The sequence below is a fragment of the Panulirus ornatus genome, chromosome 19, assembly GCF_036320965.1.
Source record: "Panulirus ornatus isolate Po-2019 chromosome 19, ASM3632096v1, whole genome shotgun sequence".
NCBI classification, from domain to species: domain Eukaryota; kingdom Metazoa; phylum Arthropoda; class Malacostraca; order Decapoda; family Palinuridae; genus Panulirus; species Panulirus ornatus.
In genome coordinates this window covers 51,103,419-51,119,644 of record NC_092242.1, presented here as the reverse complement: position 1 = coordinate 51,119,644, position 16,226 = coordinate 51,103,419, and the positions used below count along the sequence as shown (strand labels likewise).

At 40.2% G+C, this 16,226-nt stretch overlaps 1 protein-coding gene across 6 annotated transcripts in view; it reads right to left on the bottom strand.

Moving 5' to 3' along the window:
• Nucleotides 1–482: 482 nt before the first annotated feature.
• The window catches only part of LOC139755498 (uncharacterized), a 71,203-nt gene continuing 55,459 nt past the window's right edge, over nt 483–16,226 (bottom strand). For 3 of the 6 annotated variants that reach the window (XM_071673843.1, XM_071673845.1, XM_071673844.1), the window contains 2 exons: nt 9,890–10,045; nt 483–8,888 (listed from right to left, as the gene is read on the bottom strand). In XM_071673843.1, the coding sequence (XP_071529944.1) occupies nt 6,248–7,684 (1,437 nt within the window). In that variant the 5' untranslated portion in view covers nt 7,685–8,888; nt 9,890–10,045 and the 3' untranslated portion in view covers nt 483–6,247. The remainder of the gene's footprint in view (nt 8,889–9,889; nt 10,046–16,226) is intronic. The other 3 variants (XM_071673847.1, XM_071673849.1, XM_071673848.1) reach the window with 2 other exon arrangements.

Genomic DNA, 16,226 nt, shown 5'->3' with positions numbered 1-16,226 from the left:
TCTCCCATCAGACTTGAGACCTACCTTCTTCTCTCCAAAAACTTCACATTTACCTCTCTAACCACCCTAACACATACCCTTGCCACAGACCCACCTTCACCTTCTACAAGCCACCTATCCTCCTCTCTTCCTACTTACTTGCACACCTTACTCTCTCAAGGGAAACTGCTCACTGCATCTGGTGGTTTTTCTCTGACAACATATATATATATATTTGTAGCACTTTCTACAAACCATCTCTGTCAAACCATCTTTAACTCCATAAATGCCACATATAAATCCTTCTCTTTCTCTAAATATTTCTCACACATATTCTTCAAAGCAAAAACCTGATCCACAAAACCTCTACCACTCCTGAAACCACATTATTCCCCCCAAGTCTATCGATATTTATAGCAGCAGTTAACAAACTCACTTCATAATGGATTACACTCAACAGTTAAAGAAGGGACGAGAGCAAATCAAAAACTATTCTTTGTTCCTGGCAATACCTTTCTTATTCAGGTGAACAACTATGAAAAAACCTCTTGATGGTAATGTTACAGAAACAATAAAAAACAGCATCATAAACTAATAATCATTATAAACATTTATGCTTTGCTGACTGTGACCTGTATGTAAATCTTTCATCTTGGGAGTAACAGGAATTCTCAACCCCTCATGCATGGAAATATGAAAAATTTGGATAAAGAATAAACAGCAGTTTAAGTAAATCATCTTTAGAATGAATAATATTTTCATGTGAAGTTAAACAAATGAAAGACCAATCAACCTATTAGAAGGAACAGAAAAAGGTAAGTGCTGGCGAGGGTGTATCTTTAGAGTACAATCTTGTCATGGAACTTCTAACATCAAAGGAGTCCATCCTCTCCCTGCTACTGTTTGCTGTGCAACCTTGGAGCTGCAAAAACCTTTGGGAAGGGGGTCATTGGGTTATACAATAAGGATAAGAAAAAATGTAAAGAACTGAGAACAGAAGAAGGCTTAAAGGATATCAAATATCAACTAAATGGAGTGTCCATCAATAAAACATTAATGAATATTAAAACTACAACCTAGAAAATAGAGTAGTACCACACTGAACATAAAAAAGGACTTATTTTGATGTTAATAAGTGTTAGAAAAACGTCTGGAAATCATCCTTCAACTTTATCTACCTTTATGGTGACCTCAACTAAATTATATCAAACAGTTTTGGTCAAAGAACTATAGAATGTATACAGATTCCCTAAAAGTATGCAGAGAAGACTGAAGAAATTTGTATGAACAATAAGCAATTTTCTATGATGAGATATTGAGAAAATGAAATATCTCTTTATCTATTATCATACTTTGTCGCTGTCTCCCGCGTTAGTGAGGGAGTGCAAGGAAACAGACGAAAGAATGGCTCAACCCCCCACGTACACATGTATATACATAAATGCCTACACATGCATATATATGCACATATACATACCTATACATTTCAACATAAACATACATATACATACATAGACACACATCCTCCTCGAAGGCACAGATTGGGGTGTCTAAATGTGTGTCGATGTAACCAAGATGAGAAAAAAGGAGAGATAGGTAGTATATTTGAGGAAAGGAACCTGGATGTTCTGGCTCTGAGTGAAACAAAGCTCAAGGGTAAAGGAGAAAAGTGGTTTGGGAATGTCTTAGGAGTAAAGTCAGGGGTTAGTGAGAGGACAAGAGCAAGGGAAGGAGTAGCACTACTCCTGAAACAGGAGTGGTGGGAGTATGTGATAGAATGTAAGAAATTAAACTCTAGAGTGATATGGGTAAAACTGAAAGTGGATGGAGAGAGATGGGTGATTATTGGTATATATGCACCTGAGAATGAGAAGAAAGATCATATGAGGCAAGTGTTTTACGAGCAGCTGAGTGAGCGTGTTAGCAGTTTTGATGCACGATACCGGGTTATAGTGATGGGTGATTTGAATGCAAAGGTGAGTATTGTGGCAGTTGAAGGAATAATTGGTGTACATGGGGTGTTCAGAGTTGTAAATGGAAATAGTGAAGAGCTTGTAGATTTGTGCGCTGAAAAAGGACTGGTAATTGGGGATACCTGGTTTATAAAGAGAGATATACATAAGTATACATATGTAAGTAGGAGAGACAGCCAGAGAGCTTTATTGGATTATGTGTTAATTGATAGGCGCGTGGAAGAGAGACTTTTGGATGTTAATGTGCTGAGAGGTGCAACTGGAGGGATGTCTGATCATTATCTTGTGAAGGCGAAGGAGAAGATTTGTAGAGGTTTTCAGAAAAGAAGAGAGAATGTTGGGGTAAAGAGAGTGGTGAGAGTAAGTGAGCTTGGGAAGGAGACTTGTGTGAGGAAGTACCAGGAGAGACTGAGTACAGAATGGAAAAAGGTGAGAACAAAGGACGTAAGGGGAGTGGGGGAGGAATGGGATGTATTTAGGGAAGCAGTGATGGCTTGCGCAAAAGATGCTTGTGGCATGAGAAGCGTGGGAGGTGGGCAGATTAGAAAGGGTAGTGAGTGGTGGGATGAAGAAGTAAGATTATTAGTGAAAGAGAAGAGAGAGGCATTTGGACAATTTTTGCAGGGAAATAATGCAAATGACTGGGAGATGTATAAAAGAAAGAGGCAGGAGGTCAAGAGAAAGGTGCACGAGGTGAAAAAGAGGGCAAATGAGAGTTGGGGTGAGAGAGTATCATTAAAGTTCAAGGAGAATAAAAAGATGTTTTGGAAGGAGGTAAATAAAGTGCATAAGACGAGGAACAAATGGGAACATCAGTGAAAGGGGCTAATGGGGAAGTGATAACAAGTAGTGGTGATGTGAGAAGGAGATGGAGTGAGTATACTGAAGGTTTGTTGAATTTGCTTGATGATAGAGCGGCAGATATAGGGGTGTTTTGGTCGAGGTGGTGTGCAAAGTGAGAGGGTTAGGGAGAATGATTTGGTAAACAGAGAAGAGGTAGTAAAAGCTCTGCAGAAGATGAAAGCCAGCAAAGCAGCAGGTTTGGATGGTATTGCAATGGAATTTATTAAAAAAAGGGGGTGACTGTGTTGTTGACTGGTTGGTAAGGTTATTTAATGTATGTATGACTCATGGTGAGGTGCCTGAGGATTGGCGGAATGCTTGCATAGTGCCATTGTACAAAGACAAAGGGGATAAAGGTGAGTGCTCAAATTACAGAGGTATAAGTTTGTTGAGTATTCCTGGGGAATTATATGGGAGGGTATTGATTGAGAGGGTGAAGGCATGTACAGAGCATCAGATTGGGGAAGAGCAGTGTGGTTTCAGAAGTGGTAGAGGATGTGTGGATCACGTGTTTGCTTTGAAGAATGTATGTGAGAAATACTTAGAAAAGCAAAGGGATTTGTATGTAGCATTTATGGATCTGGAGAAGGCATATCATAGAGTTGACAGAGATGCTCTGTGGAAGGTATTAAAAATATATGGTGTGGGAGGCAAGTTGTTAGAAGCAGTGAAAAGTTTTTATCGAGGATGTAAGGCATGTGTACGAGTAGGAAGAGAGGAAAGTGACTGATTCTCAGTGAATGTCGGTTTGCGGCAGGGGTGCGTGATGTCTCCATGGTTGTTTAATCTGTTTATGGATGGGGTTGTTAGGGAGGTGAATGCTAGAGCTGTGGAGAGAGGGGCAAGTATGCAGTCTGTTATGTATGAGAGAGCTGGGGAAGTGAGTCAGCTGTTGTTTGCTGATGATGCAGCGCTGGTGGCTGATTCGGGTGAGAAACTGCAGAAACTGGTGACTGAGCTCGGTAAAGTGTGTGAAAGAAGAAAGCTGAGAGTAAATGTGAATAAGAGCAAGGTTATTAGGTACAGTAGGGTTGAGGGTCAAGTCAGTTGGGAGGTATGTTTGAACAGAGAAAAACTGGAGGAAGTGAAGTGTTTTAGATATCTGGGAGTAGATTTGGCAGCGGATGGAACCGTGGAAGCAGAAGTGAGTCATTAGGGTCATTAGGGGAGGGGGCGAAAGTTCTGGGAATGTTGAAAAATGTGTGGAAGGTGAGAACGTTATCTTGGAAAGCAAAAAAGGGGTAAGTTTGAAGGAATAGTGGTTCTGACAATGTTATATTGTTGCGAGGCGTGGGCTATAGATAGAGTTGTGCAGAGAAGGGTGGATGTGCTGGAAATGAGATGTTTGAGGACAATATGTGGTGTGAGGTGGTTTGATAGAGTAAGTAATGAAAGGGTGAGATGTGTGGTAATAAAAAGAGTGTGGTTGAGAAAGCAGAAGAGGGTGTTTTGAAATGATCTGGAGAGAATGAGCTAGGAAAGATTGACAAAGAGGATATATGTGTCAGAGCTGGAGGGAATGAGAAGTAGGAGACCAAACTGGAGGTGGAAAGATGGAGTGAAAAAAATTTTGAGTGATCGGGGCCTGAACATGCAGGAGGGTGAAAGGCGTGCAAGGAATAGAGTGAATTGGAATGATGTGGTATACCGGGGTCGACGTGCTGTCAATGGATTGAACCAGGGCATGTGAAGCGTCTGGGGTAAACCATGGAAAGTTCTGTGGGGCGTGGATGTGGAAAGGGAGCTGTGGTTTCGGTGCATTATACATGACAGCTAGAGACTGATTGTGAACGAATGTGGCCTTTATGGTCTTTTTCTAGTGCTACCTTACGCACATGTGGGGGGAGGGGGTTGTCATTTCATGTGTGACAGGGTGGCGACGGGAATGAATAAGGGCAGACAGTATGAATTATGTTCATGTGTATATATGTATATGTCTGCGTGTGTACACATATGTATACGTTGAGATGTATAGGTATGTATATGTGCGTGTGTGGACGTGTATGTATATAAATGTGTATGTGGGTGGGTGGGGCCATTCTTTCATCTGTTTCATTGTGCTACCTTGCTAACGTGGGAGACAGCGACAGAGTATAATGATAAAAAAAATGATAATACATATTCATACATGCTGCCTTCATCCATTCCCAACACCACCCTGCCAAACATGAAATGGTACCCCCCTCCCCACACATGCACACAAAGTAGTGCTGGGAAAAGACAACAAAGACCACATTCATTCACACTCAGTCTCTAGCTGTCATGCGTAATGCATCAAAACCACAGCTCCCTTTCCACATCCAGGCCCCACAAAACTTTCCTTGATTTACCCCAGATGCTTCACATGCCCTGGTTCAATCAAATATATATTCTCTTAAAAGGCAAATAGTCATGATGAACAAAGTTTGTTGAAATGGATGAAGGGACTGAAAAAGATGACATATTTAGGATATTCAAACTAAGTAATCAAGAGGGAGAATGCAACGATGGTTTTAAAAAAGAAAAAATTAGATAACAGAAAGAAATTATGAAGTACTGGTTTTGATATAGATTTGCAGACAAGCAGATTAAGTTGCAATGTAGTATCATTGGTACAAAGACCCTACAAAATATCAAACATAGGCTGGATATACACATTAGGAATACCAACTAGGTGTTAGCAAGAACTGACTTAAAAGGGCCAAAAGGCCTATTCCAGTCTCCTGTTATTATGTTATATAGTCATAACGTCATAAAGTGGTTTTAATGACATGCAACCCAGTTACAGAGAGGAAATTGCTTTTATTCATCAATCTGATATATATCTTTTTAGAGAAATAGATCTATTTGACCAACTGAAACAGGTTGAACGAGAAAATCAAAACAAAGTACAGAAACTCACACCAATGGCATGCCATAACATAAACCTGAAAGATAAGCACCATTTTAAAGCACTTCTTGTTAAATGTGATGTACATAGTGTGTAACAGAGCTTATTTTCTTTTATCTTAATGGACTAGCCTGCATTACTAAAAATTTTACGAATAACCTACACCTAATGAAGCTGGCTCTTTCAACACTGACTTTATACTCACATCTATCTTATGAGTAAAAATTGTGGTAAGTGAATAAATAAGAAATGAATTATCAAAATCATTCCAGATATAGGAATTCCCTTCCTGCAAGATGAGTCTGTATATGAAATATACATGGATACTGATATTACACAAAAAAACTTATTACCAACGTAACCACCACAAGGAAATAATGGAAGTGACAAAGTGTTCTCCCTAAACACATCACAAATAACTTCTTTTTTTCAGGGGATACACAGCCAGGTTTATGGTGTTATATAAGTTGCTGTTAGTCTCTTTAAGGAATCAAAGAATGCTGTTCTGTTGCAGTCACTATATCTATACTAACTAGTGAAAGGAAGATTTTTATGTTCAGCACAACTATTAACTTAATGATGCTCAAACCTCTTCCTTAATAATGACCATGTCATCCATCTCAGCTTTTACAGATGACTCGGAGACAATTTTGGTGTGTTCTGCATCAGTTCTAACTCCATGATTCTCTCCCTCAAAACCATCGGACTTCTCTACCATCGAGTGAGATGTTAAATGGGCCTCACAAGTTTTTTGGCTTCTCTGACCAGTCTTGTTGTGGAAGTCTTCAACAGAGTGAGCACTTGTTAAAGACTTTTCTTGTTTGTGAAGTTCCATGTGCTGCACTAAATAACTCCTTTGGGAGAAGCTTATTTGACACTGTGAACATTCATATGGTTTCTTTCTTGCATGAACACTCATGTGATGTACCAAACTCTTTTTCCATGAGAATGCCTTTTGGCACTGTGAACATCCATATGGTTTCTCTTTTGTATGAACAGTCATGTGCTGCACTAGAGTACTCCTCTGGGAGAAAGTCTTTTGGCACTGTGAACATTCAAATGGCCTCTCTTCTGAATGAACACTCATGTGCTGCACTAGAGTACTTCTCTGGGAGAAGGTCTTCTGACACTGTGAACATTCATATGGTTTCTCTCCTGTATGAACAGTCATGTGTTTCACTAAATTACTCCTCTGGGAGAAGGTCTTCTGGCACTGTGAACATTCATGGGGCTTTTCTCCAGTATGAACAGTCATGTGCTGTGCTAAAGCACTCCTCCGGCAGAATGTCTTTTGGCATCGTGAACATTCATATGGCTTTTCTCTCTTCTCTCCTGTATGAATAGTCATGTGCTCCACCAAACTACTCCTCCACGAGAAAGTCTTTTGGCATTGTGAGCATTCATATGGCTTCTCTTCTGTATGAATAGTCATATGGTGCATCAATGTACTCCTCTGGGAGAAGGTCTTCTGGCATTGTGTACACTCAAATGGTTTCCTTTCAGTATGAACAGTCATGTGCTTCAATAAAGTACTCCTCTGTGAGAAGGTCTTTTGGCACTGTGAACATTCATATGGTCTCTCTCCTGTATGAACAGTCATGTGCCGTACTAGAGTACTCCTCTGCGAGAATGTCTTCTGGCACTGTGAACATTCATATGGCTTCTCTCCTGTATGCACTGTCATGTGCTTCAATAAATTACTCCTACACCTGAAAGTCTTTTGGCACTGCGAACATTCATTTGACTCCTCTCCTGTATGAATAGAAATGTGCGTTAGTAATTGACTCCTCCAGGAAAAGGTCTTTTGGCACATTAAACATTCAAATTGTTTATCATCTCTGTGAACTTTTACACATCTCTCAAGGTTACAATGTTGAATAAAGCTTTTCTGGTACTGTGAACACTTGAAAGGTTTCTCCTCCACGTGGGTGAGCATATGCCTTTTCATCATAGAGTTCTTTAAAAAGGTTTTGTTGCATAGTGAACATGCTATTCGTTTGCCCTCCATAACACAGTACATAGAATAACAATACCCCACAGCACAGTTGCAGCCTCTGACAATCTCAGATGTTCAGTGAGTATAGACACAGGTAGAGTTAATAAGATTTGCTGGTGTGCTGTGGGGAAGATGCATGACAAGATCAGCATGTGGAGCACCTGTCTTGACTTAAACTATCCCAAGTAACCCTGGGTCAACTGATAGACCACAAACTACATGTGCTGGAGAGTGTAGCAGTTTCTAGTGTCACATTTGCCTTTCCCAGTAATGTCATACAAGGTCAACCATCTCTCCCCAATACAATGAAACACTACACTCTCCAACCTTGCATACCCTGCCAGATGTGCCAGTTACCCTGGATTACAATCTGTATTCCTCTTATTTTGTGTTCCCATTATTGCAAATAGAATTCAGTAGAGTTTTTGCATGGACTTCTCTACTGGTCCCTTGCTTTCTTACACTGCAAGTCTGCTACTTATGTCTGCTCTTGACCATGGTTGACAACAACTCGCTCAAATTTGTTTGGTTCATTCTAATATCAATAACTGAACGACTGTCACAAATACCCAATCCTAGAATCATCTTTTAGGGAGGGGTATAAGTACAGAAGTATTTACATCTTGGCATCTATATACATGGTTAGCCTTTTATGAGTTAATGCCATGACTTTTTAAAGATAGCTAACTTGGCACAGGCAGATTTTGTTAACAATGCATATGTTAATACTGACTAACTTCAAGGAGTGAGAAGATTTTTGAAAAATGTACAATCTGCAAAAGACATCTCAATACCAAAGGATTAAACACTTTAATGTCATCAATCATAGGCATAGATATGCAACCAATGATAACAATGTTGATATTACAAAATATGCGATTGCACTTAACATCAAAATTGGTCCTTTTCATTAAGTGAAATCTTTTCCTAAGGCTTTTGACTTGCTACTTATCATAAACCTTTCATCTTTAAGCCATCAAAAATGGTCCTTTTTATTAACAGTGAAATCTTTTCCTAAGGCTTTTGACTTGCTACTTATCATAAACATTTCATCTTTAAGCCAATGTCCCTTCACTGCTGTAATCAACGCTTATCATATTGCCTCCGTTGTTAGTGTTGGTATATGCCCTTACTGTTGTTAATGTTCTTCAGTTGCCTCTACTGTTGCTGCTGCTCTGGCCATAAAGTTTGAAGGGACAAATCACATTCTTGGGCTGAACACAGACAGCTGCCAATATAAAAAAAGAGTAAACATTAGAATTAAATGTCCATGGTAGCACAGAAGACACCCCCTATATTGAGGTATCCCAACAAGTAAGATATTAAGTTTACAGGAAATGCTTATGATGTACCAGGATGATCTTGTCATTATCAAATGCTTATGATATGAAGAGCTTAGACCTTAAATTTATGATGTCAGCATTTTCTGGGATAAGATCCTTAATATCAAATACTATCAAAACAAAGATAAAACCTAAGACATCACATGCACATTAAATTCTGACAATATATTAATAGTGAGGGAGCAAAGGTTCTAGGAGCATGAAAAAAATTTGTGGATAGAGGGGTCACAATCTGGGAGGGTGAAAATGAGTAGTCTGAAAGTATAGCAGCCCCAACAATGTTGCATGAATGCAAGACAGGGAATGGGGTGGATTCATTGGATATGAAATGTATGAGGATAAAATGTAATGTCAGCAGGATTGTTTGACTAAGTAAAGTTAAGGTAAGAGAGAATTGTGGGAACTGAAGAGGGTGTGCACACCTGTAGCACACCACTTTTCACATCTAACCATTCTGTGGGTTGATCATTAATTACTACTCTTTTTTTTGGGCAAGTCAGCCAACTTCCTAACCAGTGAAGTACAGTGGTTCCACGGTACAGCACAGTTTGATATAATTATCTTCTTGTAGCTTGTAGCATGAGCTCCTAAATTATTCTCAGTTTTTATTATAACACAAGTCACCACAATACAATGCAAGCCCAGCTGGCCACACTCAGCGAGGTGCAGGTGGTGTGCATGCCACTCTGTCCACTGCGGCAGTTCTCTGCAAGCATTTAAAGAGTGAAGACACATTGCATGCCACTTGCATATTTCGAAGTGTCTGCCAACTTGAACTAGCCACTACTTTCCCTATGCAACCAGTAAGTGTTCCTACTACATGTGAACTTGCCAAATGGTAATGAAAACCCTTATCTAGAAGGAAAATTTCAAGACGTTGACTGACCTTGAGCATGGGTCTAGCTCTTCAGCAGTACCTCATTGTTTTGGCATTAATGAAAGCAGCATCTGCACCAGAAACAGAACAACCTTTTCTCAGCCATTTATCTTAAAGATGGCAATGCATCTCAGGACACTGACACATGTGAAGATGGAAGATGACCTGAAAATATGAGTGCATGAAATGCAGGAGTGACAATTTTCTAAGACTGGGCAAATGATGAAAAATAAGGCCATAGAGATTCAAGAAGAGTTAATGAAGGAAGAAGATAACCTATCAGTGAAAGTAAATTTATCTTCATGTAATGTTCTTTTGTTATTCACCCTTGTGTAGCGTAATGGCTCAAAACATACATCTATAGTGAATGATATGGTAGATCTAATTCATTATAAATATTATTTACACAGTTCTCTTCAGTACATTCATACCTAATGCATGAATCAATAGTTATCAATATACTCAGAAAGAATATAGGAAAAATCTTATCTATCCTATCCCAGATCTCTACAAAATGTGGATATGAACTGTCTATCATTTTCTGTACATAGTGTATGTTATTTTCCCTGCTTGTATAACATTTTGAGTATTATTTGGTACATTATTTCCATCATCAAAATAATGTTCTGAGCATATTCGTGATTTTTTTACTCTGTAACCTCTTGTTTACATGGAAATTAATGTAACAATATAGCATGATTTGATACTGCGCAAACCTTTTGGTACCTATCATGCTATATCCCAACCCTATTGTACAACCCCATCCATACTACGTGACTTAACTTTTGTTATTGGCCTTTGATGTAGAATTTATCAAATACTTTTAGAAAATCTAACGAGATCACATCAACTGATTTACTGTAATCAGATTTCCCATGCAAGAACATTTCATCAAAAACCATGCTGAGAATTAGATATCAAGTGGTGGTTCTCTAAATGCTTTACAATTTTACCCCAAATGATAGCTTTCATAAGTTTACCAACTATAGATGTTAAGCTAAGTGAATAATAATTTCTCGGCAGCTATTTATATCACCTTTTTCGAATATTGGTGTTACACTGGCAAACTTCCATTCCTATGGAACAATTCCCTTATCAAGTAACATCATGGAATGAGAAGTCATAGGTTTTTGCCTCTTCAATCTTTCCTCAGATAAAGCTGAGCCTGGTCAGCCATTTTATTTACTTTTGTTCCACTTAGCACTGATAACATATCTACATCATTTATGTCAATACATTGCAATATGTTTTCCCTTCTTAGCAATGGAACTGGAATTCAGACATGATTAGTATCTTCAATTGTAAATATAGGATCAAAATAATCATTCAAAATCTTTGCCATATGATTAGGTTATGAATCTCTTACATTTAACATATCATAAAGCCCTTTAGGCCTTCATTTGCTATTTTCAGCAATAAACGCTTCAGACTGATGTGTAAGACACTTAGTTTTGAATGACTGGGACCTGAATATGGAGGAGGGGGAAAGGTGTACACGAGATAGAGTGAACTGGAACAATGTAGTATACAGGGGTCAACATGCTGTCCACGGACAGAACTTGGTCAAGTGAAAAGATTGGGGCAAACCATGGAAAGGTCTGTGGGACCTGTTTGTGGATAGGGGACTGTGGTTTCGGTGCACAGTGCATGACAGCCTCTCTTCATCTGTTCTTCCTAATGCTAACTCACTAACCCAGGAAACAGCACTCATGAATACATATCATTATATATTTATTTATTTTTTATACTTTGACGCTGTCTCCCTCATTAGCGAAGCAGCGCAAGGAAACAAATGAAAGAATGGCCCAACCCACCCACATACACATGTATATACATACACATCCACACACGCACATATACATACCTATACATTTCAACATATACATATATATACATACACAGACATATACATATACACACATGTACATAATTCATTACTTGCTGCCTTCTTTCATTCCCGTCGGCAATCTGCCACACATGAAATGAAAACCCCCTCCCACCCACACACACATGAGGTAGTGCAAGGAAAAGACAAAAAAGGCCACATTCATTCACACTCAGTCTATAGCTGCCATGTATAATGCACCGAAACCACAGCTCCCTTTCCACATCCAGGCCCCACAGAACTTTCCATGGTTTACTCCAGACGCTTCACATGCCCTGGTTCAATCCACTGACAGCACATCGATCCTGGAACACCAAATCGTTCCAATTCACTCTATTCCTTCCATGACTTTCACCCTCCTGTATGTTCAGGCCCTGATTGCTTAAAATCTTTTTCACTCCGTCCTTCCACCTCCAATTTGGTCTCCAGCTTCTGCTTGTTCCTTCCACCTCTGACACATATATCCTCTTTGTCAATCTTTTCTCACTCATTCTCTCCATGTGACCAAACCATTTCAGTGCACCCTCTTCTGTTCTCTCATCCACACTCTTTTTATTACCACACATCTCTCTCACCCTTTCATTACTTACTCGATCAAACCACCTCACACCACATGTCCTCAAACATTTCATTTCCAACACATCCACCCTCCTCCGCACAACCCTATCTATAGCCCATGCCTCGCACCCGTATAACATTGTTGGAACCACTATTCCTACAAACATACCCATTTTTGCTCTCTGAGATAACATTCTCACCTTCCACACATTCTTCAATGCTCCCAGAACCTTCACCCTTTCCCCCACTCTGTGACTTCCTTCCGCTTCCATGGTTGTTTAATATGTTTATGGATGGAGTTGTTAGGAAGGTGAATGCAAGAGTTTTGGAGAGAGGGGCAAGTGCGCAGTCTGTTGTGGATGATAAGGCTTGGGAAGTAAGTCAGTTGTTGTTTGCTGATGATACAGCGCTGGTGGCTGATTCACGTGAGAAACTGCAGAAGTAGGTGACTGAGTTTGGTAAAGAGTGTGAAAGAGGAAAGCTGAGAGTAAATGTGAATAAGAGCAAGATTATTAGGTTCATTAGGGTTGAGGGACAAGTTTATTGGGAGTTAAGTTTGACTGGAGAAAAACTGGAGGAAGTGAAGTGTTTTAGATATCTGGGAGTGGATTCAGCAGTGGATGGAACCATAGAAGCGGATATATATATATATATTATTATTATTATTATCACTATTATTTTTTTTTTCTTTTTTTTTTTTGCTTTGTCGCTGTCTCCCGCATTTGCGAGGTAGCGCAAGGAAACAGACGAAAGAAATGGCCCAACCTAACCCCATACACATGTATATACATACGTCCACACACGCAAATATACATACCTACACAACTTTCCATGGTTTACCCCAGTCGCTTCACATGCCCTGATTCAATCCACTGACAGCACGTCAACCCCGGTATACCACATCGATCCAATGCACTCTATTCCTTGCCCGCCTTTCACCCTCCTGCATGTTCAGGCCCCGATCACACAAAATCTTTTTCACTCCATCTTTCCACCTCCAATTTGGTCTCCCGCTTCTCCTCGTTCCCTCCACCTCTGACACATATATCCTCTTGGTCAATCTTTCCTCACTCATCCTCTCCATGTGCCCAAACCATTTCAAAATGCCCTCTTCTGCTCTCTCAACCACGCTCTTTTTATTTCCACACATCTCTCTTACCCTTACGTTACTTACTCAATCAAACCACCTCACACCACACATTGTCCTCAAACATCTCATTTCTAGCACATCCATCCTCCTGCACACAACTCTATCCATAGCCCACGCCTCGCAACCATACAACATTGTTGGAACCACTATTCCTTCAAACATACCCATTTTTGCTTTCCGAGATAATGTTCTCGACTTCCACACATTCTTCAAGGCTCCCAGGATTTTCGCCCCCTCCCCCACCCTATGATCCACTTCCGCTTCCATGGTTCCATCCGCTGCCAGATCCACTCCCAGATATCTAAAACACTTTACTTCCTCCAGTTTTTCTCCTTTCAAACTTACCTCCCAGTTGACTTGACCCTCAACCCTACTGTACCTAATAACCTTGCTCTTATTCACATTTACTCTTAACTTTCTTCTTTCACACACTTTACCAAACTCAGTCACCAGCTTCTGCAGTTTCTCACATGAATCAGCCACCAGTGCTGTATCATCAGCGAACAACAACTGACTCACTTCCCGAGCTCTCTCATCCACAACAGACTTCATACTTGCCCCTCTTTCCAAAACTCTTGCATTCACCTCCCTAACAACCCCATCCATAAACAAATTAAACAACCATGGAGACATCACACACCCCTGCCGCAAACCTACATTCACTGAGAACCAATCACTTTCCTCTCTTCCTACACGTACACATGCCTTACATCCTCAATAAAAACTTTTCACTGCTTCTAACAACTTGCCTCCCACACCATATATTCTTAATACCTTCCACAGAGCATCTCTATCAACTCTATCATATGCCTTCTCCAGATCCATAAATGCTACATACAAATCCATTTGCTTTTCTAAGTATTTCTCACATACATTCTTCAAAGCAAACACCTGATCCACACATCCTCTACCACTTCTGAAACCACACTGCTCTTCCCCAATCTGGTGCTCTGTACATGCCTTCACCCTCTCAATCAATACCCTCCCATATAATTTACCAGGAATACTCAACAAACTTATACCTCTGTAATTTGAGCACTATGCACGCATTCCGCCAATCCTCAGGCACCTCACCATGAGTCATACATACATTAAATAACCTTACCAACCAGTCAATAATACAGTCACTCCCTTTTTTAATAAATTCCACTGCAATACCATCCAAACCTGCTGCCATGCCGGCTTTCATCTTCCGCAAAGCTTTTACTACCTCTTCTCTGTTTACCAAATCATTTTCCCTAGCCCTCTCACTTTGCACACCACCTCAACCAAAACACCCTATATCTGCCACTCTATCATCAAACACATTCAACAAACCTTCAAAATACTCACTCCATCTCCTTCTCACATCACCACTACTTGTTATCACCTCCCCATTTGCGCCCTTGACTGAAGTTCCCATTTGCTCCCTTGTCTTACGCACTTTATTTACCTCCTTCCAGAACATCTTTTTATTCTCCCTAAAATTTAATGATACTCTCTCACCCCAACTCTCATTTGCCCTCTTTTTCACCTCTTGCACCTTTCTCTTGACCTCCTGTCTCTTTCTTTTATACATCTCCCACTCAATTGCATTTTTTCCCTGCAAAAATCGTCCAGATGCCTCTCTCTTCTCTTTCACTAATAATCTTACTTCTTCATCCCACCACTCACTACCCTTTCTAATCAACCCACCTCCCACTCTTCTCATGCCACAAGCATCTTTTGCGCAATCCATCACTGATTCCCTAAATACATCCCATTCCTCCCCCACTCCCCTTCCTTCCAGTGTTCTCACCTTTTTCCATTCTGTACTCAGTCTCTCCTGGTACTTCCTCACACAAGTCTCCTTCCCAAGCTCACTTACTCTCACCACCCTCTTCACCCCAACATTCACTCTTCTTTTCTGAAAACCCATACAAATCTTCACCCTAGCCTCCACAAGATAATGATCAGACATCCCTCCAGTTGCACCTCTCAGCACATTAACATCCAAAAGTCTCTCTTTCGCGCGCCTGTCAATTAACACGTAATCCAATAACGCTCTCTGGCCATCTCTCCTACTTACATACGTATACTTACGTATATCTCGCTTTTTAAACCAGGTATTTCCAATCACCAGCCCTTTTTCAGCACATAAATCTACAAGCTCTTCACCATTTCCATTTACAACACTGAACACCCCATGTATACCAATTATTCCCTCAACTGCCACATTACTCACCTTTGCATTCAAATCACCCATCACTATAACCCGGTCTCGTGCATCAAAACCACTAACACACTCATTCAGCTGCTCCCAAAACACTTGCCTCTCATGATCTTTCTTCTCATGCCCAGGTGCATATGCACCAATAATCATATATATATAGTGCCATTGTACAAAGGCAAAGGGGATAAGAGTGAGTGCTCAAATTACAGAGGTATAAGTTTGTTGAGTATTCCTGGCAAATTATATGGGAGGGTATTGATTGAGAGGGTGAAGGCATGTACAGAGCATCAGATTGGGGAAGAGCAGTGTGGTTTCAGAAGTGGTAGAGGATGTGTGGATCAGGTGTTTGCTTTGAAGAATGTATGTGAGAAATACTTAGAAAAGCAAATGGATTTGTATGTAGCATTTATGGATCTGGAGAAGGCATATGATAGAGTTGATAGAGATGCTCTGTGGAAGGTATTAAGAATATATGGTGTGGGAGGCAAGTTGTTAGAAGCAGTGAAAAGTTTTTATCGAGGATGTAAGACATGTGTACGTGTAGGAAGAGAGGAAAGTGATT